At 46.2% G+C, this 25,624-nt stretch overlaps 1 protein-coding gene across 1 annotated transcript; it reads left to right on the top strand.

Moving 5' to 3' along the window:
* Positions 1-7,611: 7,611 nt before the first annotated feature.
* On the top strand, positions 7,612-25,242 carry MATN1 (matrilin 1). The gene is made up of 8 exons (XM_005143170.3): positions 7,612-7,699; positions 10,731-11,077; positions 15,465-15,687; positions 18,054-18,179; positions 18,436-18,849; positions 20,660-20,812; positions 23,142-23,222; positions 24,627-25,242. Exons 1-8 carry the CDS (start codon positions 7,612-7,614, stop codon positions 24,674-24,676), a joined length of 1,482 nt encoding a protein of 493 aa, XP_005143227.1. The 3' UTR covers positions 24,677-25,242.
* Positions 25,243-25,624: the final 382 nt, after the last annotated feature.

Genomic DNA, 25,624 nt, shown 5'->3' with positions numbered 1-25,624 from the left:
TGCTTTGCTGTGTGATTTCTGAACGATGCTCTCCTTGCTGCCTTACAATCATAGATAAGTTTGGGTTTGAAGGGACCTTAAACTGCGTCTAGTTCGCTTCTAACCAGAAGAGGGTTACTCAGTGTAAGTCAACTGAATTGTGTTTGAAATTCATTTCCCTCTCTTTTAAATGGTTCAAATTCTACCTCCTATTAAATTCCCATTAATAATGCTCTTGGCTATTTAGTTACTGCAGCAGAGTTAAACATTCCTTAAGCCTCTTGTTTTAATTGACTGTGATAATACAGATAAAGTACTTTCAACACATGGCTTGCAGTGGTGGGGTTTGTTTCAATGCTTATGAGGAGTCAAGCCTTTGGGTACACACCTGATCTTCTAAATGAACCTGATGGTTTGTGTTTCTTAAGCCAGACGATCCTTCTGCTTCGTGCAATGTTTTCTCTCTGGACTCAGGACAGTTTGCTGTGAAGTTTGGCTCAAAAGTCCCTGAAATCTGATAAAATGTATAGATTTATTGTGAGTTTCCAGCCAGGTCAGGGGCCGAGTTCTAGACGGGAAGTGGTTTTGGTTTTTTGCAATGTTAGATGGTTTGGCCAACACAAACTAAGCACAAGCTGTTCCAAGCCTGTTAATAAGTCAGACGATGGTGCTATCAATGCTGGTTTTGAGACTGATAAAAGACTCTTTTAATATGCTACTGTTATTCTGTTTTCTCTTCTCTAAACTGATTTACTGATGTGAGTTTCTCCAATACAGGCTGAGAACCAATTCACACAAATATGCTTAATGCTGGTCCACACATTGCTTTTACCTTTGCAATGCAGATGAGAAATGAGCAGCTATTCTTTGATGAAGGGAAACTGAGGCATGAAGGAAAAGAACACAACTCAAGGAGTATGATGGAACCGGTCAAAGAAGGGAAGGAAATTGCAGAAAAGGTGAGAATGATCCTGATCTTGTCTCAAAACCAGGTAAGAAAAACCTCTAGAGGTCTAAGTAAATCCCTAAGGACTGGCAGGTATTCCTCATACCTGGATGAGATGGAGTTTTGCTCTATGCCATTGCAGAAGTGTTTCATTTTATTGGCACAGGAGAGCCTCCTCGAGGCTCCTTTCCTCAGCCTTGGGCAATGCTACAAACCCCAGTTATGTGCTGGAAGTGCTCCCGTGCACCATTCACAGCCTTGTAGTCAACTGTTAGATAAACCTGTGCACTGATGGGCAGTGATTCCTGGTGGAGGTAACCAGCATGGATTGCTCCAGCAATCCAGGCCACACCTTTTCGTAAGACACTTCTTGACATGGAAACTCCGTAAAATTCCTTATTCTACAAATCCTCCTGGATGTTAAACAGCATTGAATCTGGCAGAAAACAGTGTCAGTAAAGCCCAGAGAGGATCGGAAGCATTTTTCTGGTGCCGGCTTCAATCAGACTTTGAAATGGCATCCAGAAACATGATGGAGCTGCTAGCAACTTGGCAAAAAGAAGGCATAATGCAACAGGAACAACAGTGCTCAGAACCAGGCAGATCAAGTCCACTATGATGGAAAGGTCTCTCCTACCCCAAGGGTATTCTGATGTCCATGACCGGGTATAAATAGACTTTGAAGAGGGCAAAGACAGCAACTTGGCAGCATTCCCTGGCATCTTCTTGAGCTGACGTAAGCCAACATCCCGACCGGCCCTGGAGCGGCAGAGGGAATCCCGGGTGATGGATGTGTGGTGTTTCTCCAGGAGCCTGTCACTGCAGGCTGTCCTGCCCCACAGGGACCATGCTGCCTTTCTTGCTGCCTTGGTTCCTGCTGCTTTGAATGACACCCATAAACCTTCCAGGGTTCTGGGCCTGGCACCATGATAAATGCATAAATCAAACATCATTAAAAAAGACATGTTTTATTCCAGCTTTCCTGCAGACACTTCATTAAGATGATTATTCACTTGTACCACTCAAATGAAGTCACTGCAACCGCTGTTCCCAGTGGTGGGCCCAGAATGACAGAAACTGGCAGGGTGGTCATGCATCAGCCCGAATTCTTTTGTTCCTGTTTGCTTTCCATCTGCACACCCATCCATCAGGCCAGATGCCCCCATGGACTCCAGCTGTGGATCTCTCATCCCTGTGTCTGCCCACAGGAAAGTTCCTCTTTTTGGATGATTCCAGAGTCTTTATTACTGCATCTTCCTTCCCATACCTCTTTTGTATGACTGTCTACATCCAGCAGGTATGTTGGCTCATTCACCTTAGAGAAAAGAGCTACCCACATAGTGGCCTTCATCTCTTGATGGAATCAAGAGATCATCTTTAAGGTCCCTTTCAACCACAACCATTCTATGATATGGTGATCCCATGATCTTTACAAGTGCTAAGCCTTATATTGTTGTTTTGTTCAAGCAGTTTAGTAAGTTAGATGTAACTTCTGGTCCAGGCCAGCATTGTTGGTGGAGAAATCAAGACAGGGAGGACATGAGCTGCCCAAGGTTTTGCAGGTGGTCAGCAGGAGAGCCAGGAATAGTGCCCAGGAGGTAACTCAGTCCCAAGGGGAAGATGTGGGCCAGGTTAACACAGCAAATAAAAAATGATCCCTCTGAAATAAATGTGACCCATAAAATGCATAAGCACTGCCTACCTATAAACAGCATTTACTGTTTACAGCATCAAAGCACAAGTATATTTGCCAGCCATTTGCAGCTTAAAGGATAAACAGCAGTTCTTTTGATCCTGAGTTGTCAAAAAGGTTATATTTAAAGCCATTCATTCCTCCCCAGTCTTTGTCCCTTTACATCATTTCTTTTATGCCTTGCACTGATCCCACTGCTGTAAATACCACTTTTGCCATAGAGTGGTGGTGTAGTAAATATCATCTCTGGTAATGAAGCAGGCGGGGAGGGACTCCTGAACTCCCTGTAACAACCTGAAATAGAAACACCATGGGGATAAAGTATGAGAACTGGAACTTTGACTAAATAGCAGCTTTTGTCACCATTTCTCTGAGCATTTGAAGAATGGAGGCTGCGAATCCAGCTCCGAAACACTCACCTGGGTACATCAAAGAGAAAGATAAGAGAGTTACTGAGCATTTTGCTCAACCTTGGAGTTTGCTGGTGGCTGGAGGGTGAGAAAGCTGTTGGAGATAGAACAGGTTTGTTTAGAATGAAATACACGTCTTACACAGTAGCAAACTACACAGCATTTGGCTGCTTGTCCCATCCCAAACCTCTTCTTGCGCTGCTGCTTCAACTGGTGTGACCTGGCCACATTTCCACATCACTTCTAAGAATGGTCCAGGGCTACAAGCACTGTCCTTAATTTTGAACTCTATTGGAAGTCTGGAAATGTCTTGGGATCTCTGAAGTCTGATTTCCCTTTTTCCCTCAGAAAACCATCACATTCTTCTGGGTTATACACATGGATGTGCCAGAGGAACTGGTTCATTTGATGTTATCATTTGAGTTGGTTGCAGTGTGCAATGTAGCCTAAGCTATTAAATGGAATAATTATATGTTTATTGGAAATACGGAAATAGAAACCAAATATACTGGTTTAAAATAAAACCCGAGCAAAGCAAATTGGAAAAGGAAAATGCCAAATGAAAACAAAGCACGTCTGTGCTATTGAAATTAAAATGTCATTTTTCTTGGCTTTTCCCATCCGATTCCTGTGAAATGTTATGCATGTATTGATAGAGAAATAATCTCTATTTGTACAGTTTATGCTATCAGACTTGCTTGGTTTATGACAAATGAGAAGTTAGCACTTCTCCCAGTTGCAATGCATATTATAGATGTGCTGGCTTTTTGGTACTTTTAGCACTTAAACTGGGCTTTGCTCTTTCCTGGCCCATCCCAAGGCTGGCAGATTCGACTATCCAAAGAATGAAGGCATCCAGCAGAGTGGTATTTTAGCATTGGGATTTTACAAACCAGAAGAACGTTTTAGAAAGACAAGGAAGGATCCGAAGGAGGATACAGCAAGCAAGGAAAACCTCTCTCTTGCCTGGGTGGCAGTGGATGATGCTTCCCCAGCTGGTCATGCTGGGGAGGGTAAACTGCATTTAGTGGCTTCACAGTGGAGTCTTCTGCTGGACCTGTCTGCATTTGGAAAGCTGTTTGTTTTAATTCAGCCTCTCACCCACAGGCAGAAGCTTTGGCTGTCGTTAGGTGTGTTGGTGGTTAAGGCAGTGCAAAGGCTCTCCAGCCCTGCTAAGCACTTATGATATTCCATTCCAGCTGAAGTCTCCCAGCAGTTTAAGCACTTGACAGTGAGCTTCATGCTGCCATGTTGTTAAACGTGTCTCATTCGTGCTGTGACATCCAGACCCTGCAGCCAAGCTCATTCATCCAAACTGGCCAACAAAGGCATCAGTGCCATGGTCTCACAATAGCAACAAGAAGACGGCCCCAGCAGCTCCTGCCGGTGGGAGCACAGAGGCTGCATCCATCAGCAAAGGGTTTTTACCCATAGTGTTGGTGGAGCAGAGCACTATGCGTGCTGGAGATGTCTCCAAAAATGGTATTTGTCAGCTCCATCCTGAGAATAGTCCCAATGGTCATAATCTGTGGGTGCAAACCCAGGTCAGAAATAGCCATGTGGAATTTAACTTCTTTCTTTGTGTAAGCTTTGAGGCAGCTGCCTCACAACAACACCTTCGGCTTGACAGTGGGGAGGGAATCCTCCATCTCATTTCACAGAATGGTTTGTATTGGAAGGGACCTTGAAGCTCCTCCAGCTCCAGCCTCTGCCACAGGCAGGGACCCCTTCCACTGGAGCAGCTGCTCCAAGCCCCTGTGTCCAACCTGGCCTTGAGCACTGCCAGGGATGGGGCAGCCACAGCTTCTCTGGGCACCTGTGCCAGCGCCTCAGCACCCTCACAGGGAACAGCTTGTGCCTAAGAGCTCAGCTCAGCCTCCCCTCGGGCAGGTTAAAGCCATTCCCCTTGGCCTGTCCTTGCTTGCTTCTGCTGACCATCCTGCTGTGGAAGGAAAGAGGGGATCTGGTATTTAAAACAAGCCCTTTTTTAGTAAGGAGGCATGGATGTGACTGTGCTGGAGGGAAAGGCAAACCCTCCTTGTGCCAGGACATGTGAAGCCAGCAATAGTGGCTGTGCAGAACGACAGAGCTGCTCCGGGGCCAGCATCAGCCGTTAATGGTTTGTCTGTTACGGTGCAAACAGGCTCGGGAAGAGCTTTAAATGCATATTTTCCTCTCGAAATATTGAATTCGGTGTTCTCATGGGGAAAAGTTATGTTTCATATTTTCAAAGTAAACAGGGTTTTACAGAGGCGTACATGCAGAGCTCTGCTGTCCAGCACACCTTCGCCTCTCGCCGCCTTCTCAAAGCTTTAATGTTGCTTGGGTGCCGCAAGCTCTGCTAGTGAAAATATTCACCTGAAATGTATTTATCTTCCTTTGCTAATTAACAGCAAAATGACACAGAGAAACTTTATATTTTCCTCTGCGAGAACAGCCATAGAGACTTCATTTATGGAGCGCTCTGAATGATCCCTATTCATGGCAAGCGAGGACTGTCTGCACCAATAGATCCTTGTATGCATGGCAGAGCAACAGGAGAAACCCCATCGCAGACAGGGCTGGAGGTAAAATCTCCCTGATTTTATGGTTTTATTTCATGTTGTTCCCTAACTGTTGTCAATGTACCAGTGTGGCTGTTCTAGGTATTGGGGGAGCAAATGCATCTGTGTGCCTATAAGCACACAAGGATGTCTGTGAATAGTAATTATACATCTTAGCAGCCATGTGCATCCATGCATATAGAAACACATCCATGAAATATATGCATAGAGTTATATGCATGCATGTATGTGCACACATGCATATTTATATGCAGAAACACATATGCAATCATGTTTATGTGCATGTATGGTATATTTTTATGCATCCATTCACAGGCATGAGCATTTACAGATGAAGTTTTCACACTGAGCTCTTTTTGCATGCACAGGTATACGTGAATGTGTGTGTGTTCTATACTGCTCCATGACCATAGTTGCAATTTTCACATCATTCATGTCAGTCCTTTTAATCCCAGGGGCTCTGAAATAATAAGCAAATAAACAAGATGTTACAAAGCTTGGGGAAAGGGGCTCAAAGACAGAAAGAGGGGAAATGGGAGCAAAAAAAACCTCTCATCACCTGGACCATTTTCTCCTTCTGGCTAAAAATGTCCAGCTAAGGCCAGAGATGGATGAAGGCCTGTGATTGATGGGGGGTACCTGGAAAGACAGCAGTGGGGCAAATCTGTGCTGATTTTGCATGAGAACATAGCTACATTTTATGTTTTCATTAACACTTTTAATGTTAAAAGAGTTAAGAATACCTGGCAGCTTCACTAAGGACAGGTCCTTTATTTCCTAATCAAAGGGCTTTTCTCCACAGGAGCTCTCAGTCTCTATTGAAGCACTTTGGGAGTAAAGAGTGAATCTGGATACAGAAAGAGAAACTGGGCTTTGAATTAAAGGTAGTTTGCCACAGCACTGCACTAACACAATGCAGATTAAATGGATGAGTGCTCCAAGGGTGTGTGACTGGAAAGGTGAGCAAAGACTAATCCATCTTTAGAAGGGCTTCAATCAACTGACAATATTACAATATGGTACTTAGAGAATAGATGCACTGCTTTGCGATGAACCCATCATTAAATTCCCCTTCCTCTGGTACCAAATTTCCCTGCTGCTCTGCCATAAAGAAAACATTGGATTTCTGCTCACTTGCAGCATCATCAGCCTTATTTGTTGGTTTAGATTATTGGCTTTCTGTGGCTGTATCCCCTCATGTGCAGAGACCCAAAAGCTACACTGTAAGAAAGAAATCAAACTTCTAATCTGTTTGTCTATGCTGAGTTTCTGGTCTATTTATCTAGTTTAGGCTACTGAGTTCTTTCTTTCCCTCCCTCCTCTGCTGCACAGGGGCACAGACTCATAGAGAAGCAACTGTTTCCCGCAGGAAGGAATTTGTTCTGCATCCGTTGCTGTCGCTCCTTCCTCCTCCCCAAACCTTGCTCTCCTCTTCCTCTCCCCTCCTCCTCCAACTATGCCAAGGCAGCCAAGTCCCCTGGTCCCTCAGGCTGGTTTCCAGCCCTGTGCTTGGCAAAGGGATGATTTGTGTGATGCTATTCCCGTGCCCCCCTTCCCACCATCACCCCTCCCTGGGCTTAGGCGGAGGAAGGACACGAGCCTGACACGCTGCAGTTTGCTTACAGTGGCAAAGCCCAGGGTTTGAGGCAGGAGCTGGTGATTGACAGGTTAACCCCAGTTCCCCAGGGCTGGTTTCACTGCTCCCACTGTTACGGTCCCAGATTCCCCACATACCATGCTGTTGCGGGTCTCTTTATAGCTTCCCATCCCCTTCACCAGCAATGAATCCATTGTGGAGGGGATGGGGGCAGGCAGAGCTGGACATCCCCCCCCCCTTCCCCATCTTCATGCAATATTTCCTAGTCCTCCTTGCTTGTCCCTCACCCCTCGGTGCCCCCCCCAGCCCTTCACACGTGTCAGGGGCTGGCCCCATGCCTCCCCGAGGAAGGGCAGGTTAATACCTCTGGGCCAAGGCTCGTGCTTGCTACTCTGCATCCAGGCACTGGCTCCTGCACAGCCATGGACGGGATTTTCTCTGCCTTGCTGCTCTCTTTGCTGCTTCTCCTCCAGAGCTATGGAGTTTGTGGGACACCTCCACAGCAGAGAGGTAAGTGGGGAGCATGGCATGGGATGCACGGTGCTGGTCCTCTACCTCCTTGCCACCAGCCTGCTTTAGGACCAGGAAGGAGGTGAAGGAAGAGGAAACACCCAACATTAGTCAAGGAAGCAAAGGAGCTTCCCAAGTGTTTTCCCAAGGCAGCAAAGGCTGGAGATGGGTTCGCTTCTGCCCCTTACACTGCTTTAGGGAAACAGTGGGAGGCACAGCAAAGGTGGCAGCAGGTCAGCCTTAGCTCCCAGCATAGCAGCAGTCTGAGCTGTAGGAGGCTTAGGCAGGAGAAGGGCTCCCCTCTGCTTCCAGAACTGCTTCTCCTCCACACATTGCCTTCAGGTGGAGCTGGCCAGACATCCCAGGCTCTGGTTAACCTCTCTGAGCAGGAAGGTCTGGGTCAGGCTGCTGAGGATGGGCCTTTCCCCTCATCCGTTCTTGAGCAAAATCCTGCCCTGTTTGTCTTTCCAAGTGGGGTGTGGAGCAGCCAGATGAGAGAAGAGCTGCCTGCTCTTTAGTTTGCACGGTCTCTGACTCCTGGTTTGCAATTAGTGCCAGCAAGTACCAAACACAAAGGGAAAGGCTGGAGGGGCTGGTGGTGAGGAAGCCAGGAGCAGGATGCTGATGATGCTGATGATGCTCTAGCCAGCCTGGGGAGCTCAGTGCAGGAGAGGAGGCCGAGGCAAAAGTTACTGCTGGGTTCTAAAACTGTTTGAATGATCTTATGATGATGCATAATGCATATACCTGGGCAGCTTGACAACTGTAAAAGAGGCATGACAGTGACTGCAGCGTTAGCTGTTGCTCATGGAGTTTGCTGACATACAGAGCAGCTTCTCCTCAGTAATTTGGAAAGGGAGAGTTATCTTTGCTGCAGAACCATTAAGCACTACTGAAGGCAGGAAACTAAACAGACTGGTCTTTCAACTCAGCCCTACCGTGAGCAATCGCTGCTTCTAGAATAAACACCTAATTCTGACTTACCAGGCAGGTTTCCCGTTCTTCTAATGAATATGGCCCTAAAAGAGATTTTCTGCTAAATCAGTGCATGAAATTCAGTCCTTCCTGAACTACTCCAAGTGTGGAGGTTGTTAAAAATAGAGGAGCATTTTCTTTCTGGTTTAATTCAACTCTAAGATCAACTCTGCTGGGTCAAGATGTCAATGAGAGCAAGAGTGCCTGACTGTCACCTCCTGGGGATAACCAAGGCCTGTCCTGCAGACCGATGTGTGCAGGGGGCTCTGACCAGGCAGGCTGAAATCCCAAAGCTCCCATCTGATATCTCTTCATTGCCCTGAGATATACTTCATTCTCATAAAAAGAGGTTAAAAAAGTTATTTAGGGCAAAATCACTGAGTTTCCATAAAGAAAAATCATAAATCTTGAAAACTCCTATTGGATCCAAATGCTTCTAGGGAAAAAAAACCCAACTTTCTTACTTGGTTTGTCACTAAAACCAGAGGAGGTTCATTAGTTACAGTGGCAAAGGGGAATCTGCTCTTTATTTCTGACAGAACTGATTGCAAGGCTTTGAGCCTTTCTCTGTACCTTCATTTCTCACCTGTAAACTAGGCATAAGCAACCCCCGCTAAAGGGATTTGCGATGCTGCAGATAGATTGCCAACTGAGTTTTTCCTTCCTCTGCAACGAATTATGGTGGCAAAGTGGAAGTCACCCACATGGGAAAAGGTTATATTGCATTTTAGGGGACACTAGAGCATCTGACAAAGTAAGCACTGCCTGCATCCCTTCCCCACACAGCATCTTTGAGAGAGACCTTTCTGGGAGCCAGAAGCACATTCAGTGTTAGTGTCTCTCTGGAAACTAACCTGATTAGATCCTTTATGGATCCATCACAGGGTATTTATTTGTATCTGTCTGAAAGACTGAAAGCTCCATTACATCTCACGCCGAGGACCAGCTGTAATATTTATGTCATCATTTGGAACAGATTTGTTGGCCCAAAAGCTCACATCTAAAAATCTATCCACAGAAATCGCCTTTATGATCTAACCTATATCGTCCCTCTCTGCAGAAATCAAATATTAACAGAACTCTTGATGCCCCTACAGAGACAAGCTAAATGACAGAAAGAAATGAAAAGAGCAGAATGCTATAGATCTGGGGGGGGGGAAATGGGGCAATTCATTTAGAAAACCATAAAAAACGCCAGTCCTTTTTATGTTTTGTCACAGCTGAAATTTAAGATGGAAACAGCATGAAAATGAGAAATTAAAACCAAAATAAAATCACTCAGCTTTTTTTTTGCAATGCTAATGCTTCCTGTTTGTGCCATTTACTTTTTACAGTGGATATTCATGTCTTATTATGGGGTTGAAGAGATTAACTATCAATTACATGGTTCTATGTCTCTCTATTGTATTGTACTTCACCAGCTCACAGAAACAAAACAGTGCTGGTCTTTGCTGTGGTACAGTATTTCCTAGTCCACAGTTGAACAACATGAGACCGGTTCATGGTATGCTGGTTAGATAACCTGGGTATCTCAAGCCACAGCTGAATCTGAGCTGCTGAGTTCCATGCCTGCTTCTGGTCATGCATGATGAAGATATAATCTCATTAATTAACATCCATGGGGATTGCTTATCCATGTCTGAAATGTGGTAACTCCTTTTTAGATGCTGTTTGATGCCAAAGGGCACACACAGGCTGCACTTCACAGGCTGCTGTAAGTGAATTAAGTTTCATGTAGACATTAGCAATAGCCTGGGGTGACAAGGGGTAACCTGCTCCCACAAGCGCAGTGCCAGCGTCTCATCAGCTTGCTCCCTCAGAAGCACATGTTGTGGACCAGTAATGATGCTTTCCTTACAGATGCTTTTCTATGACAGGAAAAAGAACATTTAGGATTATTAGGTTAAAGTGCTCTCACTTGGCCTCTCTGACACAGGCAGAGAAAGGATGGAAGCTCTCAGGTCCTCTACCCTCCAACGAGACCTTTCATTCCCTCCCGGGATCCTTTCCTCTGCTTTTCCTTTCATTTTTCTCCTCCCTCCTTATCCCTTTCCAGGCACCTTGTGCAGAACCAAACCCACCGACCTGGTGTTCATCATCGACAGCTCCCGCAGCGTGCGCCCGCATGAGTTCGACAAGGTCAAAGTCTTCATGTCCCGAGTGATTGAGGGGCTGGACGTGGGCCCCAACTCCACTCGGGTGGGTGTCATCAACTACGCCAGTGCTGTCAAGAACGAGTTCTCCCTCAAGACCCACCAAACCAAAGCCGCGCTGCTGCAGGCGGTGCGAAGGATAGAGCCGCTCTCCACTGGGACTATGACCGGCCTGGCTATCCAGTTTGCCATCAGCAGGGCTTTCAGTGACTCCGAAGGGGCCAGGGTGAGGTCTCCCAATTTTAATAAGGTAAGAAAATGATCTGTTCCTTGGAAGCTCCTTTTTGCTTGTGCCTTATCATGGAGCAGCAGGGAAAAGGATTTCTCTGTGCTTTGGTTGTGTGGGGACAAGAGCGGGGTAATTGGCAAAGGTGGAAAACCTTTGGAAGGTGGGAACCTCTCAACTCGTCTTGAAAACCAAGCTCAGTAGGTAGGCATGAACACACAGGGTTATCGATGCACGCCTTAGGGTCATAGAATGGTTAAGGTTGGAAAGGACCTTAAGAACATCCAGTTCCAACCCCACTGCTATAGGCAGGGACACCTTCCACTAGACTAGGTCTCACCGTGTTGATCTATCAGCAACTTGCAACTACAGATGATCCCATCCTCATATGGTCTCTTCTTGCAGAGCTCACAGTGGGGGAAATTATCTGAATATATATATGTCTAACTCACCTCTTCCACACCATTGAAGTAACCATTTCTTCATGTACTGTCTTCCTGCTCTTGTCTACTCTGCAACTGGGCTGCCAGACAACTCATCCAACATGCTCCTGCAATCCTTGCTGTTTCCTGCTATCTCAATGCACATAGGAGCTGCTGTGTCCTACTAATGCGTCAAACAAACCTTTAGCTTAAGTATCTGAACTCTTAAAAAGCAAACCTCATTTATTCTGTGGATGGCTAAAGCATCAGTGCTTGTGTGGACGGTGGTACAAAGATCTCTGAAGCTGCTTTGTCTCCCTAAAACCTTATTTCCTGGGCATCTGAAAAAGCAGAATAGTGAGGGGCTGATTTATCTCAGGCATTTAAAAAGAAGCAAATAAGATCACCATCTGCTTCTCCCTCTTCCTTTCCACTTTGGAGCTGATCACAGAAAGGCTGAGGCTGGAAGGGGCCTCTGGAGTCATAGTGACCATGCTCAAGCAGGGCCACCTAGAGCTGGCTGCCCAGGATCATGTTGAGATGGCTTTTGAGTATCTCCAAGGTGGAAGCCTCCACAACCACTTGCATTCCTTGGTTTCCTGGTTATGCTTTGCCTTTTTCCATGATGTCTTGAAGCCTAGCACACTTTTCCCTGCTGTCATTCTCATGCTGCCCAAGGTGACTCAGTCATCCGCCTTGGGTCATGCAGTAATGGAGGGAGGTGAAGCTTCCAGAAGCATTGGACATGGTTCTTCCTCCTTTACACAGCAGAAATCCAGCAAGGCCTTGTGAAAACCTGTGCTCTGTTTGCAACCATGTGGGATACTGGTCAAAACATCACAAGATCCTCATCTGATCTCGCTGTGCTCTGTGTGGCAAATGTCACCCCAGGACAAGGGAAAGCACCGTTTCTGTCTGCAGGAGCTCAGGGCAGAGTCTGTTTACACTCTCATCAAGAACTACAGGGGTGCCCAAATACTTTTATCTTTCTTTAGGAAGAACAGCAAATAGGATGTCAAAATCCTGAGAAAATCAAGGGCTTATTCAGCTTTCTGCCCAATTCTCCTTTCAGCACTGCTGCACCGTTCACATTACACACTGCATAATGAGACACAGCTAGCTCATTAGCTGCTGGGTTGCCTACCCTGAAATAGGAATACCTAGGGATGCTTGGGAATGCTCTGGGGTCTTAGTTAACCAAGAATAAATTGTGTCATGAGACCATGGGGGGATTTCTTTATGACAGAAGTAACACATGAAGGATCCAGATTGAAGGGAGATTAGAAAGGTGGTGCTTAATATGAGTAAAAGTTTTGACCTTGAAAAGCAAAACGTTGTGAGTTTCCTTAGGGAAAAACTGAGGATCCTGTTTAGCTCTTTGAGACAGCAAATGTGTTCACCCTTTCCTGATTCTCCTCCCATGGCTACCTGCTGATGCCAGCACAAGCCCTCTGCAGTGTCAGCCGCTCCGGGATGCAGCGGTTGCTCCTTTTCTCTTTCCTAAACAAGGCACATTCCAGGACTCTCAGCTCTTTAAATGAGACAAGGTCACAACAGAGGGAGCTACACAAATCCTGTGCCCGCAGAGGGTTTGGAGGTAGGTTAAAACCCCAGGATGCTGGGTTTTTCCATACTAGAGCTCCCTGCCTCAGGCTGGCAGGAAAGGCAGGTGCCTGGAGGGGGATGCTAGGGAAAACTCAGGATTTCCTGAATATCAAGATTACTCCATAGGAAAACAAGATCACGTTGTCCTTGTTCTATTCCTTACTCGGTCTATAAGCTCCAGTGCCTGTTCACAGACAGGCTCCCTGGCTGGTTGGTGCTTGCTCTGAATCACTACTCCATCCATTACAGCCATGGCTTCACTGGTGAATTCCTGATGCCTCATCCAGACTCTTTGTACCCAGAAGTTTTGTTTTCCCAACAGCAACATGAATTCTGAGTGTTCTGTAGCAGATTTTCACATAGATGAACTATGAGGACCTTTTCCATCTGATCCACATGTGGATGCTGCTAGCAGACACCTGGGTCACATCTGAGGCTCACACCTATGTGAGGATGCCACCCTGATGGGCGGAATGAAAGGAGCTGGTTAAACCTGGAGAATCACTTTGTTTAGACAGAGAAATGCCAGAAGGACATGCAACACCTCATCCTGTGACACACACCACAAGGAAGATGCGCAGCTACTGACAGAAACCTGCTCACAGGCTGGTGTTGCTGCTTGTTAATACACCTTGTTTCCTGACAGGTTGGCTTTTGATAAGCTCTAATTGGCAGCCCCTATCTCGGTGCATGCAGGAAGCAGAGTTGCTGAGTCGAGGGCTCCATCTCCGGGCACAAAGCAGAATTGCATGGCTGGCTCGGCTTGGCTTGGCTGGTGGTCCGGCATCCACCCCAGGGCTTCTTTTGGTCTCTCTGATTGTCATGTTCATTCCACCTTCACATCACACACTCACATCTGCCACAGGGGACGCTTCTCCTTATTTTGGTCACAAGCAGAAGAGAAATACTTGAATGTATTTCTTGATTCCCTTGGAATGAGCCAGTTACAGAACTGATGTTACTAGGAACTTTTGCTTTTGTAGCCCTTAGGAAGCACGGATACACACCTGAACTTACAGCCCTGCATCAGAATGAAAAGCTCTACATTCTTCCTGTTTCACCTAAGTTTTGCATACAAGAAAAGCTCTGAACAGGGCACCAGATTAGTATTGCAGTGCTACTTTGGGACAGATGACTGCAGCATCCATCCACCCACCTACCCACCCATCCATCCATCCACCAATCCATCCATCCATCCACCCACCCACCCATCCATCCATCACTCCCTCAGCAGAAGGGTAGGCAGAGAGGTAAAGAGACCACTTCATCTGCATGGTCAGCACCCCTTGGATGAGTAGGGCAGGGAATCCCACTCCTGACCATCCACCTGAGGATATAAAATAGCCATCACACTGAGCAGCTGGTGGGTCTGATTTATATAGAGGAGAACAGCAAATACTGCCTTAATGACCAGATGATGGCTCATTTAAACTCACTGTTGCTGCCAGTTGGATTTTTCATTTCATCTTTCTTTACTTTCCATATTTCCAAGGGTATTTGCCTGGAATGTGGAGCTTTCTTCTGCTTAGCAGCTCACCTGCTCCTGCTGGTTGTATTTCTCCACACTGCATTACAACCCAATCACTGCCTTTGGAGGTGGAAGCAGTGTCACTATAAAGGAGTTGTAAGGAAAAGGGGCAGGAGCAGATGAACTGGCAAAGAATAAAACTTCAGGTTTTGTGACAATGTCACGTATCAGAAGGAGAATAGAGAGGAAAATGGACAAACAAGCAACAGGAGCAGGACTCTTGGGGGATTTCCACTGGTTCAGAGCTCCATCTAATCCAAGGTGAAAACCAGTTTCCACTTAAACCAGCTGTCACTTTAACGCTGATGTTAGTAGAGGTAGGATTCCATGTCTGCTCTTTATTGCAGAACAAGGTAACGCACTGACACACAGCAGGACCATAGGCAGATCTCTTCCCCTTCATCTGCTTCAGCTTCTCCATGTACAAAATGGGGCAAAGTCTTCCTCTCGTGATGCTTCCATGACATTTCCTATCTTTAAAGTCCCACACTGAGTTAAAGTTGTCCTTAGGTCAGCAGGGGGCTCATGAAGATAGTTAGAGTTTGGCTTGAGTGTTAGTTTGCCATTGAAGAATGTAACCTTCACTTTAGTTTCCTTAAGAGTGAGATGCACCAGTTATCCCTTAACTAAATCAGCCAGGTCCCTGGCGGTTTAACCTTTGCAGCTCAAAAAGTAACAAATCCCACATGAAAGAATGACTTGTGTGATCTCAGGAAGAACGGGAAGAGGAGGAGGAGAGGGTGGCATTTCCTTTCTCTTCACTTTTAGAAACAGAAACCTTCTTTCCCAACCCATCCCATTCCACAAGCAGCAGTGCCATCAAGCACCCACCTTGCCTCTACCCTCCTCTGCATAGGTGGCGATCGTTGTGACTGACGGGCGGCCCCAGGATGGGGTGCAGGATGTGGCAGCGAGGGCCAGAGCAGCCGGCATCGAGATCTTTGCCATCGGGGTCGGCCGGGTGGACATGCACACGCTGCGGCAGATAGCCAGCCAGCCCCAGGATGACCATGTGGACTATGTGGAGAGCTACAGTGTGATAGAGAAGCTGACCCACAAGTTCCAAGAAGCCTTCTGTGGTAAGTCCTTGCCACACAACCCTTGGGTTCCTGGCCCAGAGCTGCCAGGAGCTGCCAGCTTTTCACATGGGAGCTGTAGGTGTGAGCATCCTTCATCCATCTGCTTCCTTGTTCCAAGGACTGGGGTCTGCAGGAGCATCAAGCAGTATGGAAGATGGATGACTTTGAAGTTGCCTTTGAAGTAGTTCAGGTTTGGGTTAGGGAATTGCCTGGTTTAGTTAAGGAAGTCTCCAGTTTGTAAACCTGACCCACATGCTCCTTGAGGCCTTGAAAAAGAACCTGTAAAACACATTCTTTATAGAGTTAAAACAATCAGCCTTATGTTTAAGCCAATCTGGGCAGTCCTGAGAATCTGGCTTTGTCATTTCCCCCTCCCCATTATTGTCTTCGGAATTCCCACTTCAGCAAGGGAATAGTTTCATTTCCCTGCTAGAAGCTGAACTGCCTTTGCTGACTACGCTATTGGCTTTGCAAGCCTTGTGAGGCAGGAGACCCTCCTGACTACTGCAGTATCTAACACCCTTCTGCACAGCATATAAAGAGCCTGACTCTCCTGCAAACACATACTCACTCCTACATAAACCAGTGAATGGAGTGAGAAAGCTTTATTACTTTCAAACGTACCCACAAGGCTGTAGGAGGTGGCCTATAAATATCCATTTAATGTGTCAGCAAGAGAGGCTCGGAGGGTTCGCATGCCCATCTCATGTGGCAACACCTTTTAAAAGGTGTGATACACCACGGTGCCTATGGCAAGGTATTGCAAACACATACACGCAGATGGACCTGTGAAACTCCAATTCCTTCCAGAGGTGAAAGATTTCATGGTTCAGGCTGGAAGTGATGGGGGGGAAGAAGCTGCTTATGGAGGTAAATTTCCTCCTCTGCAGGAAGGAGGAATATTCTGCTTATAAAGTGAGTTGTGTGCTGTAATCTGGTGTCACTGCACCAGAAGCACATGAAAGAGGGGAACAAATATTTCATACTAAAGGGATAGAGGTGAAGCTTCAGAAGGTGGGATCCAGGCCATGAGTATTTGCAGGAGTTGGTGTTGGCTGCCCTGGAGGCAGCCTGAGACAGAGAGGGCTGACAAAGTGTTTTGAAGCTCTGGCACTGATGCCATTCCAAAAGATAAAGAGGAAAAAGCCCCTTTCTGTGCTTTGCTGTTCCAATTCCTAACATGCAGATGACAAAGTGCTCCCCATGGTAAAAACCCTCAGAGGTGCATCCAAGGGAAGCGCTGCACTAAGGGTTATTACAGCACATTAACTGCCAAGTGAGCTGTTATCATGCTATGCAAGCAGCTGCATGAAACCATCCTTGGAGATGTACCCAAACACCACCTGCTGTTGCAAAGCACGGTCTGTGGGTACTGACAGCAGGAAGGACTGTGCTGCAATGTCCGAGCTGTTTCCCATAGTGCTCAGCAAACACATGGCAAAAAGGGAGACCCTTGGCAATCTACCCATTAGTTTGACTAATAAGATCTCTGTAGGCTTCAGAGAACTCAACCTGGAGTCCAGCTTTACAGCCAGCTGCATGGTTAGTGATATTCCCAATGATGCGAGCTCTGTCTATGCAGGACAGACCTACCAGCCCTACCACAATCTGCACACATGTGGATTGGGAAGACCGGAAGAAGTACAAAACATATGCAGAGCAAAACACAAACAACTTGAAAGAACAAATAGAAGCCCCTTGACTTTTGATAGGCCTCAATGCTCAGTTTTCTGCACAGATTTCCCTGGTATTCATAAATGAACTTGCTTCAACCAGACCTGTTTACTTCTGAGTTTGTTTTCCATCACCATTGCAGTAGCTGTGACAGTGTTGTCAGTCACAGGATGCTGCTGGCTCAAACTGCTGCCATCCAGCTCCTGTTTGCTCAGCATCCCAGGAGTCAGATCCAGGTTAAGATCAGCAGGGGAAGTGTTTGTAGAGTGAATCTGAAAGCTGCACATGAGGGGGGCTCTGAAGTGAATGCATGTGGATCCCATCCAGGAAAGACAACTGTACATGGGGCTGATCTCACTAATCATATTTGTATGACATAGCTGGAAATAATGGGTATTGGCCAGCCCAGATGGCAGCAAACCTCATCCAGTAGCTCTGGAGAGTGAAGGATATTGTGATATGCTCCACAGACAGATGGGTTTTGCCTTCAGAATGGAGTCCTGGCTGTGCCTTTGAGTCAGGAGACTTGTGTAAACTTCTTGTATTGCAGTCACTATCCTCTGCTGTTTTGTCTTGCTGCAGAATGGACTGAGTTATGCTCAGGGTAGGGGACAAATATCATGCTTTGTGCATGAGCTGGGTTGAGAAGCCTTGGCATGGTCTCTGGTTTTAATCTCCCCCTTTGCTTACAGTGGTGTCAGACCTGTGCGCCACTGGGGACCACGACTGTGAGCAGATCTGCATCAGCACCCCAGGAGCATACACTTGTGCCTGCAGAGAAGGTTTCACACTGAACAGTGATGGGAAGACCTGCAGTGGTATGTAATCATTTCCATTCACATGGAGCCGAGCTGTGATCTGCAATGCTGTGGTGGGGACAGGACTGGGACACAGTAGATGTGTTCTGTTCAGGAAAGCCACTTATAACCAGGGGTTATTTCGAAGCCCTGAGTGTGAGCTGTGGTTTGAGTTCTGATTCATTAAACCTATTCCATCAGCAATAAAATGACTCTCAGGTAACATCTTCCTGCACAATTAACTGGGGTCTCGGCTGCTGTTTCCTTCTGCCCTCAGCTTGCAGCGGTGGGTCAGGATCTGCTCTGGATCTCGTTTTCCTCATCGATGGCTCCAAGAGTGTGCGGCCTGAGAACTTTGAGCTGGTGAAGAAATTCATCAACCAGATTGTGGACTCGCTGGAGGTGTCGGACAAGCAGGCTCAGGTCGGCCTGGTTCAGTACTCCAGCTCTGTGAGACAGGAGTTCCCACTGGGGCAGTTCAAGAACAAGAAGGACATCAAAGCTGCAGTCAAGAAAATGGCCTACATGGAGAAAGGAACAATGACGGGTCAGGCTCTGAAGTATCTCATTGACAGTTCCTTTTCCATCATCAATGGAGCCAGGCCCGGGGTCCCCAAGGTGGGCATAGTCTTCACTGATGGACGGTCACAGGATTACATCACTGATGCTGCTAAGAAAGCCAAAGACTTAGGTAGGTGTCTTGAATTCTCAGGGTCTTGTTTCTCCCTTGGATCAGGTACTGCACCTAGCATAATCCTAGGTATGCCTGGAGAGATGCCTTAGGGTAAACATGTTACTATGGAGTGACTTTGAGATGCTGCCTGACTGTGGATGCATGTTCATATAGAACTTGGAGCAACTCTGGCTGGGGTTCAGACTAATCTTGATTTGCCAGCCCTCTGTGTCTTCAGCCCAAGCCTGCTGGGGTCTCTGTGCTGGGCAGGATGGAGCTTCACACATTTGGTATGGGATGCAGACTGGGCTAGCATGGCTCACACAGATGTGAAGGAAACCGCAGGGGGAAGCTGAGGATTTGTCTGATGTTGGTAATCAAAGTCAGGTCAGCAGCAGTGGCACTTGTGGTGAGGTGAAGCCAACCATCAGAGAACCCCTTAGAGAACAATGGGAGCTGTAGGGCCAAGTGTGGCTCGGCTGTATCAGCCTGAAGGAAAAGATGAAACAAGAAACAAAGCAGAAACATGGATTAAGAGGGTATCCATGAACTCCCTGCTCAAATCCCAGGCACACTAATAAGGAACTTTACCCAGCTTCTGCTGTGCACAGTGGCCACATACTGATGTATTTATATGTCTAAACAGAGTGAAGTATAAATAGCTTGAGATCTGCCCCTTTGCTGACCTGCTGAGCAAGTTCCCAGTCTTCTGACATCTCTGTGGTAAATGGATGCAGCCCATATGAATAGGCTCATGAATTGCTAAATCCTTTACTTCCCTTTAACTCTGGGCTCCACCACTAGATGGGACTAAGGGCTAGCATGTGATAATAAAGCTCAGGTGTGGGCTCATGAAAAGCTGCTGTTTACAAAGCAAGCTGATGTGTTATGTGGATGTTCAGCTCTTATGAAACAAAAGGTCCTTATCAGCTGTATGCATAGAATTTAGTCCTCTGTGATGATACAACTCTATGCCGTTTTGATTCCTCCTCTCCTCTTCCTACACAGACATCTCCAACGTGTTCAGAAGTTCTTTGAGGGGGATGAATAACAAGATGTTTATAACAAGACTCCAAACATGTTCATTAAGTAGAACAGTAGGGAAAAATATAACTGTTGTATATAACCAGAGGTAGAAAATCCAGGCAAAAAGGGGAAGGGGAAAGCATTACCTGTGTCTAGACATGGACAAGTGGAGAAAGTATTTCAAAACAGGGGTTAACCTGTATCACCATTCAAATCAATGGGAAAACTGCAGTTCAGCTCAACAGAAACAAGCTTAAGGCAGAGGTGACCAATCAGTTTCCTGGCAGTGAAGCCTGTTCTCACCTCCCAGCATTGGGTCGCTCTTTACATCCTCCATAAGTTGTGATTTTGGAAGGAGATTCAGCTGCAGTTTTGCTGACCCAAAGGTCTGTGTGGCACAGGGGATGGAGCTGCACGGGCTGATGAATGGTGGCTGCAGGCTGCTTTGAGAACTTCCTCTCTTTGCTTTTGCTGTGATATTGCTTCCATGTGAGCTGGATGGATGATCCTGTCAGGGCGTTATGATCATCTCTCCTTCCCTGTAGCTCCAAAACATTGTTCTTGTGCTGATAGTGGTCATTGTCCAGATAACTCTGGTAAGACTTTGCTTGCAAAATGACTTTGAAACCCTGGGTGAAAGCAGTCTATGATAGTAGATGGTAAGGGGGGCAATTTCCAGTTAACATTTACAGAGCTGTGTGGAGACCAGGGGTCCAGAAGGTGAGCAAGGATGCACAACCTGGGTACCACAGCAGCAAGATGCTCCATAGGTGTCCAACTGACAGACTCCCATTGCTCCCAGGCTTTAGGATGTTTGCTGTGGGAGTTGGCAATGCCGTCGAGGATGAGCTGAGGGAAATTGCTTCAGAACCAGTAGCTGAGCACTATTTCTACACAGCTGACTTCAGAACCATCAGCAACATCGGGAAGAGGCTACAGATGAAAATCTGCATTGGTGAGCCATCTCCCCCTCTCACAAACTGCCTTCTCCTTCCCTTTCTCTCTGCTTTCCTTCCCCTCTCTACCTTATTCAGAAATGATGAATTCAGGCTGTCCCAGGGCCTGAGAACAGCCAAAAACAACACAAGGAAAGGAGAGATGCTCTTAAATGAGAAGCTAAGGGTTGACTTATTCCAGCTTAATTTGAAGATCATCACAAAATCAGACACCTGAGCTGAAGCTCACCAGCCACTGGCTGCTTCTGCAGTCAAACAGGCACCACAGGGATGACACATTTCAACTTGCAATAAGCATCTAATATCTTCCACACGACTTGTAGGTGTATAAATGTGGGTAACATGAACATTGCATTGCTCGCGTTTGGACAGCCTAGTGAAACAAAGGCTGAGAGAGGACTGAGTGTGGGAGCCAGGCATGACAAGAGGAGGTAAAGAATAACTTAACATTTAAGGAGTGTTGACCTGTAAATAACTTGAGTCTAAAAATGGTTTTAAAAAGAACTACCAGTTACATTTTTGCTTGGAAGGAATCAGATGCCTCCTATGGAATATTGGCCTTTTGCAATGCATCTGCTCCATCAGGCAGATCACAGCGAATCCCAAACACGGCAGCTTCATGCCAGGCATTGAATACCTTGCAGAGAGCTTACTGCCAGGCCCACCAGGAAGCTGGCACTCTCCCATTAAGTCCAGGTGCTCCAAGTGTTTTATCCTGGAGGGTGAATGTTGCCTTCCAGTTTCCAGCAAGATTTATTGCACCCAGCTCTGATGGGGCTCATTCAGTTCCCGAGAGAGCTCTGCCAAGCTCATCTCTAGCTCCCATGAGTGTGTAGACCTGCTTGAGTGCCCCATAATCCCATATGAGTTGCTGTCATGGGATATGGAGACACTCCACAACATGAACCAGATTCAATGATAAACATTGCCCAGTGTTACTCCCCTTTTTCCCTTCTTTTTGCTATTTCTAACATTGTTATTGGTGCCAAACCCAAGAGATATCCACGTAAATGTTAGTGGGTAACAGCAGTGACTCATCTGGGTTTGTCCTTAGGTGTATATAGGAGACGAAAAGCACTTGGGAAGTTAGGGGCTTTGCCTCAAGAAAATCAGATTCTGCTCCTTACACCACTACAGATGGTCTGGGTCATGCTGGGCACATCCCCTGTTCTCCAGATCCCTAAAGATGGGATCTCCCTTTCCTCTTGGGGAATGCTGAGGGACAACACCCTCCAGGGTGCTGTGTCTGCAGAGCCTGGAAGCCAGGCTTGCAAGATAGAACCTCTCTTTGCTGCAGCTGCTTTAAAGAGTAGGAGCAGACCCAAGATGATGGGAGCTATATGAAAGCCCCCAACATATTGCATTAAAATGTCTTTTGAGGAAACAAATACATTCCAGGTTTCAGCATTCAAATAAATAAATGAATAAATAATTAAAGTAAAAACAAAGTTTGGGAAAGTGTTTGTTTGCCAAAAGCTCAGTTTTGGTGAAGAGCTTAACATTTGAGTTAAGAAAAAAGGAAGGAAATATTTGTGTGTGTTTGATTTCCACTGCCAGCTCCTATTTATCAACAGATGGCTAGAAATCTCCTCTTAATATCCAGCTTTAGTTTACTCATAACTGGCTTAATCCTGTTGTGCTTTTGTGCAAGTCATGTCCTTTCCCTTCTCCTATTTCCTCCTTCCGTTTGCTAAGCAGTTGAGCTGACTCACTGTGGTCTTGTAAACATTTCCCCTCCTTTCCCAGCCATCCCCGTACCCTTTTTTGCTTCTATTCCAGTTTAAGTTAATTTGCCTCAAAGATCTATATGTAAATTATTGACCTAGATTAGCAAACCAATGCATGCACGTTGCTCTGCCTGCTAAAGAAATGGAGTACTGAGAGCAAAGCTCAAACAAGTCTCCACTCTCAGATGGCAAGCAGGGTTAAGGGTATGGCCCAGCATGGTGATGCTATTGAGAGGACAGAGGTTGCTTTGAGCACAGTATCTGATGCAGTGCTCAGATTCAACTGTTGGGGGTAAAAGTTAAGCATCAGTGGTAGAACTCAGTGTGATTTTGGGAAAATGGAAACCCAGGAAGGATGATTTCTGCACTATATAACAATAGAGCAATATTTCTGGCCTATATAACAAGAAAACGTGAGATTTTCTAGTCATCTGAGGTTAAAGCCTGAAGTGATCATTCAGATAAATAACAGGAATAACCTTTTGGTTTCCTTCCTGCTTCTGATAAAACACAAATTGCTTTATTTCACATGTCTCAGTGATTTTGATCTAATCCCTTTATTCTGCCACTTAACTCATCTTCTTGATATTGTGACCCACAGAGGAAGATCCATGTGAATGTAAATCCATTGTGAAGTTCCAGACAAAAGTAGAAGACCTCATAAATTCATTGCAGAGGAAATATATCCTTTGGAAGCTGTGTTTGGTCAGAATTCAGCAGGTTGGGATGTGCCTTTTGGAGGGACCAGTGGGGGAAATCTACTCATGGAGGATGGAGGTTGAGTAGGTGTTCAGGAAGCTGGGAAACAAGACATTAGGTTATGGATGCATACAAGAAGAGTCCCTGCATCAGAGTGAATGGTCTGACACAGAATAAGTCGACCAAAAAGAAATAGACCCCAAGGAGAATATGGCAAATCATTGAAGGCAGCAAAGAGCTGTAGGCACCAAGACCTAGGTCAGGTTTTAGGCAGATGCTTAATCACGCATGGGATGCTGCTGCTCCCTCTGCAAGCTGCTGGTCCTGTGAAGGCTGAGAGCTAACACTGGGTGTGAGCACTGGTGCACACTTGCAGCTGATCATTAAAGCCCCATAGATGGGATTCTGTTCATGATGGTTAATGTCTACAATGCAAACATCAGAGCTGGCTGCCTAAATCCCTGCACACCACTGGAGAGGAAGAAGGTCTTCTGCAGTGATGGTCTGGATATATGCAGGTGGAGAGGTCCAGTGAGGTGAGTTGGATCCCATCTGACCTGAGCTGGCTGGGGCTGCATTCTGCACGCTGCATCCTGTCACATTGCACAATGACCACGAATAAGAGGTCAAAAGAGAAACAAGAGTAAGATTTGTGTATAGAATCATAGAATAGTTAGTGTTGGAAAGGACGTTAAGATCATGTAGTTCCAACTCCCCTGCCATGGGCAAGAACTAAACAAGTATGAGATGCTAAATTCTCATAGGGAGAGGAATTAGTGAACCCTCATGGCTGGGGAGATTTTCCATTACTGAGAATAAGGAAAGAATATGATGTTAAAAGCAATGTTTTAATGTATTCACACATTTCTGTGTATTTTCTCCTCTTTCCTCAAACTGAGTGAAATCCACAAGTTACGTTATGCAAAAGGTCAGAGTAAATCAGTAGTTCTCACCCAGTGGGTTGCTGCTCCCAGGCACATCATGAAAAGCAATTAGTGGAAAGAGCAGAAAATTGTGACACACCATAGAGCTCTAAGAAAAGCTCCCTGCTCCACTCATCACACAACCCATGCTGCTCGAGGTCAGGAATTCTCTGTCAGCCACTCAAAACACACTCCAATCAGGCTCACCATTTGTTACTCCTCCTTTCATAGTAAATATAGAGGTGCAAGTGAGTGTTTGTGCGCACAGGAACTTTTCCTACCTTCAATAAAAGCTCATCAGCCTCATCATCTCTGGAAATGCCAGAGCAGATGATGGCAGCATCCCTGTGCTACCTGCTCCCAGCAAGGTAACCCCCTTGGTTACCTGCTCTGCAAGCCAGGGCATGACTTGAGCACTGAATCATTCTGTGCACTGTCCTTTTTATCCCTTAACTCTCACTCACTGGAAGCTGTGGCAAAGAGGATCGAAGCCCTGGAGAACAAGATCATCTAAGATCCCAATACATCAATTTCCCTCCTTCCTCATGGATGAAGACTAGAACTCCTTCAAGTCATAACAGGCGGCAGCTCAGCCACAGTGCTATGGCAGCTTCTATTCCTTTAAAGAGTCTAGTCTACCTGCATTTGTTTAAAAGGGCAGAAGTAGGACAGTAGAGCAGACATTGTATAACAGGCAAAGCACGGTGTGTGACTGAGAGCTAGACCATACTGATGTGTGTTATATCATATAGAATTCATATATGGAAAAAGTGGAAAGATTTGGTTTTGATTTAAAGCTTAATATATATGTGTTAATAAGTACTTGATGACGAGTTCTGTGAATCCTTGCGGTGTTCTTCTGCATCTTTTGTTTCTATGCATGAGGTAATTTAATTTAAAAGTCAAAGTGACTTTAAAATCAACTCAGATGCTGGGTGTAAAATGCCAGAGCTGCTGATCAGCTTCTTATTGTAAGCATGATGCATTTGTCAGTAGGTAAAATATAGTAACGAGCTCCAAGTGTGCATTGCAGACAACATAGGGTAGGGTGCTGCTGCTAGGTGGGTTTATCCATAGCTGCTGTACAATATAGGGAGAAGAAAAGCTCAGCTTCCCTTGCCAGTGGTCTCACAACATCTCCGAGAACTGGCACCTGAGCTAGACCTGTTCTAGGTAAGCCCTGATAACGTGCAATGAGCCAGCAGCTGTGGCTCTCATAGCACAAGGCAGTGCTGTCAACACCAACCCCAGGAGATGTGCCCCTGCTCTTCAACCCTCTGGTCTCTACATCCTCAGCTGGAGCTACAAAGCATCAGAAGCACCTAAAACACAGGGAACTGCTGCCGGTGGATGTGGTGCCTTCATTGTTGTGTCAACCTGAGGATCCCTCACTCCTTCCTCATCCCTCACCTCTAAGCACCTTCAGAACCAGTAAGTTCATCTTAAGAACTTGCAGACTCCT

The sequence above is a fragment of the Melopsittacus undulatus genome, chromosome 14 (assembly GCF_012275295.1).
Source record: "Melopsittacus undulatus isolate bMelUnd1 chromosome 14, bMelUnd1.mat.Z, whole genome shotgun sequence".
NCBI classification, from domain to species: Eukaryota; Metazoa; Chordata; class Aves; order Psittaciformes; family Psittaculidae; genus Melopsittacus; species Melopsittacus undulatus.
This window is presented reverse-complemented; position numbering and strand designations above follow the sequence as displayed.

Bases quoted from the DNA above. Each gene is read 5' to 3' on its own strand.
- MATN1 (XM_005143170.3), top strand. From the start codon at position 7,612: ATGGACGGGATTTTCTCTGCCTTGCTGCTCTCTTTGCTGCTTCTCCTC. The intron at 15,688-18,053 runs GTAAGTCCTTGC...CTTTGCTTACAG, and splicing joins GTTCCAAGAAGCCTTCTGTG to TGGTGTCAGACCTGTGCGCC. The intron at 23,223-24,626 runs ATATCCTTTGGA...ACTCTCACTCAC, and splicing joins AAATTCATTGCAGAGGAAAT to TGGAAGCTGTGGCAAAGAGG.